At 35.7% G+C, this 2,519-nt stretch overlaps 1 protein-coding gene across 1 annotated transcript in view; it reads left to right on the top strand.

Moving 5' to 3' along the window:
* LOC119586583 (methionine aminopeptidase 2-like) overlaps positions 1 to 1,681 on the top strand; it is a 50,757-nt gene extending 49,076 nt beyond the window's left edge. The window contains 6 exon segments of the mRNA XM_037935333.1: positions 596 to 705; positions 707 to 755; positions 758 to 770; positions 1,201 to 1,330; positions 1,545 to 1,628; positions 1,631 to 1,681. Of these exon segments, the coding sequence (XP_037791261.1) occupies positions 596 to 705; positions 707 to 755; positions 758 to 770; positions 1,201 to 1,330; positions 1,545 to 1,628; positions 1,631 to 1,681 (437 nt within the window).
* The last annotated feature ends 838 nt before the right edge of the window (positions 1,682 to 2,519 follow it).

The raw sequence follows: 2,519 nt of genomic DNA, 5'->3' as shown, positions 1-2,519 counted from the left end.
TATATAGAATGGTTGAGTAATGGCACTGGCTGTACATTACAGTGGACAGAAGCCTAATTATGACAAAGTTTCAAATTATCCAAGTTTTGACTATTAATTATGCTAGTAATGAGGTCATAGATTTCAGGTGACTCCCTGGCTCTTGACTGATTTGCTAGCTTGTTTATTGTAATCATCCAACTTGTAATCTTCCTTATGACTGTAATTCTGATAAAGGTTTAAAATCTGCAACAGGCGGCAGGGATCAAGAAAGAGAACATGAGTCACATTGAAGGATAAATTGATAAATGGGCACAAGTGATAGGAAACTATAGTATATCCTGGTCTTAGGCATTAGAGTTATTTGGTATGGCAGCTGCAAAGAAAAGGAAGTAGATCAATGTAGAGGAGTGAGTACTAAGTGATACTGACCTGAAGTAATTAATCCCCACTTCACTGATGCTCACACTTGTATAAAGAAGTCATTACTCTGCTGTATGGACCTGCATATCATGTTTTTGTGCCATAAAGAAGGGTATATACCGACCTGTAAAGAAGGTAGATCATAGGTGTCATATGTAATGTCAATTCTCTTATGATAATCTTGAAACTTCAGGGATCCATGCTGGAAAGACGGTCCCAATTGTCAAAGGAGGAGAAGCAGAAATCATGGAGGAGAACGAAGTGTATGCGATTGAAACCTTTGGTTCCACTGGTCGTGGTTTATGTGCATGATGACATGGAAACCTCACATTACATGAAGAACTACGATGTGGACACGTTCCTCTCAGGTGGGTGAAACACCTTTTTTTTTCTTAATAATGTGGTTGGTTGGTTGTTTTTATTTGTATGTGTGTGGGTGGGTTACCATGTTTTAAAGGGAAAGATACATATATTTTTTGTAGACAATTATGAAGTTTATGCGATTTTGTATGATAAATTTTTAAATAACGTAGGCAATGATAAAACCAGAGTAAAGTAAGAAGAAAAGTAAGAGTAGGGTGAGTATGGATCAGCATTTAATTAATTCCTTTTGGTTTTATTTAGCATGAGGTATCTCGTGTGTTTGATACTATGATCAGGTTGTTTTAGATTTCTGGAAAGGAAATATAAAACGAAAATGAAGGAAATATTGTGTGTGTGCTTGCATAAGTACATGTGATAGTCCCTGCCAAAGTAGACGTGAATTCTCAATTTAAATATTTCCTCATCTTGTTTTAGGCTGGCCAAGTCCAAACACCTGCTTAATGTAATTAATCAGAATTTCGGCACTTTGGCCTTCTGCCGCCGTTGGCTGGATCGCCTTGGAGAAAGCAAGTACCTGATGGCTCTCAAGGATCTCTGTGAGAAGGTAAAGGCATCTTTTGCTATTCTGTACTATGTGTTGTGGATGATAATGACTTGAAAATTGTCAGTTTATGTTGCTCTCTTTGGATTTCCAGGTATGTCATTATTGTGATACTATATATTTTATTTACTTTTCATTTTTATAGTTGAGCTTGATATCAAGTAGCCTTTGGTGTAGTTTCTACCACCATTAATTTCTTCTCACTTGCCATTTGCAGGGGATTATTGACCCATACCCTCCACTCTGTGATGTGAAGGGCTGTTACACAGCTCAGTTTGAGCACACGATAGTCCTTGGGCCCTACCTGCAAAGGGGGTTGTAACTCGTGGAGATGTTTTACTAACTCTCATCTGAAAAAGGTTGTTTCCCCACACTTAACTGGAGATTGAATTTCACTTCCCTCGTTCTCTGTCCGAGGTAAAGGCAGTTTGAAGGGATGTGATATTTTTTAATATTTTTTTTTTTACCCTTTAAGCTGCTGATTATGTGGCATTAAAAGCACACCCTGTTTTTCTTGATTCTGTATTTTTTTTTTCTTTTTAAGCATATGAAAAGTACCTAATCATTTGTCATCGAGTGTCACTAAAAGGACATGGATGTCAGACTAGAGAGTATAGTAAACTTACCTTGTAAAATTGCCTTTTTCATGGACAAATACCAATATTATGATAGGGTTACTTGTATTATAAAGTAACCTAAATATGGAGTGTGGGTGAATTTGTTAAATGTCTTGATCAATTGTTAATTAGAAAAATATTAAGAATTGCACTGTTAATATAGCCGCAAAAGGCTAGCAAGCCAAGAAAATATAGAACCATTTAATAATAATATTTAACACAAATGCTGAGGAAGGTAAAGTGTATTTGAACTAGATATTTAGTACATTGAGAGAGAGAGAGATGTAATACCTGCACAACACTTGTTTGCATTGCATCGCCTTGCTGTTCACCTATAACTGAGCTGCTAGTCTCCTATGTCACTACTGTGAATTATTTGGAAAATATAATCTATCTACAGTTGCCTTTTCTATCCTATAATTTTTTCCAGCAATATATTTTCCCCTTTTGTATAGGGGCACAAGAAGTCATTTTTATTCAGATGTTTACAGTGATAAAAGAAATAATTAAAGAAAAAAAATAGTGTATGTGTTTGAGTTTCTATTTCCTGGAGTTTTTTTTTTCAATTAATAGAT

The sequence above is a fragment of the Penaeus monodon genome, chromosome 21 (assembly GCF_015228065.2).
Source record: "Penaeus monodon isolate SGIC_2016 chromosome 21, NSTDA_Pmon_1, whole genome shotgun sequence".
In the NCBI taxonomy this organism is placed as follows: domain Eukaryota; kingdom Metazoa; phylum Arthropoda; class Malacostraca; order Decapoda; family Penaeidae; genus Penaeus; species Penaeus monodon.
Note: the sequence above shows the minus strand (reverse complement) of the source record. Positions and strands in the feature narration are given on the sequence as shown.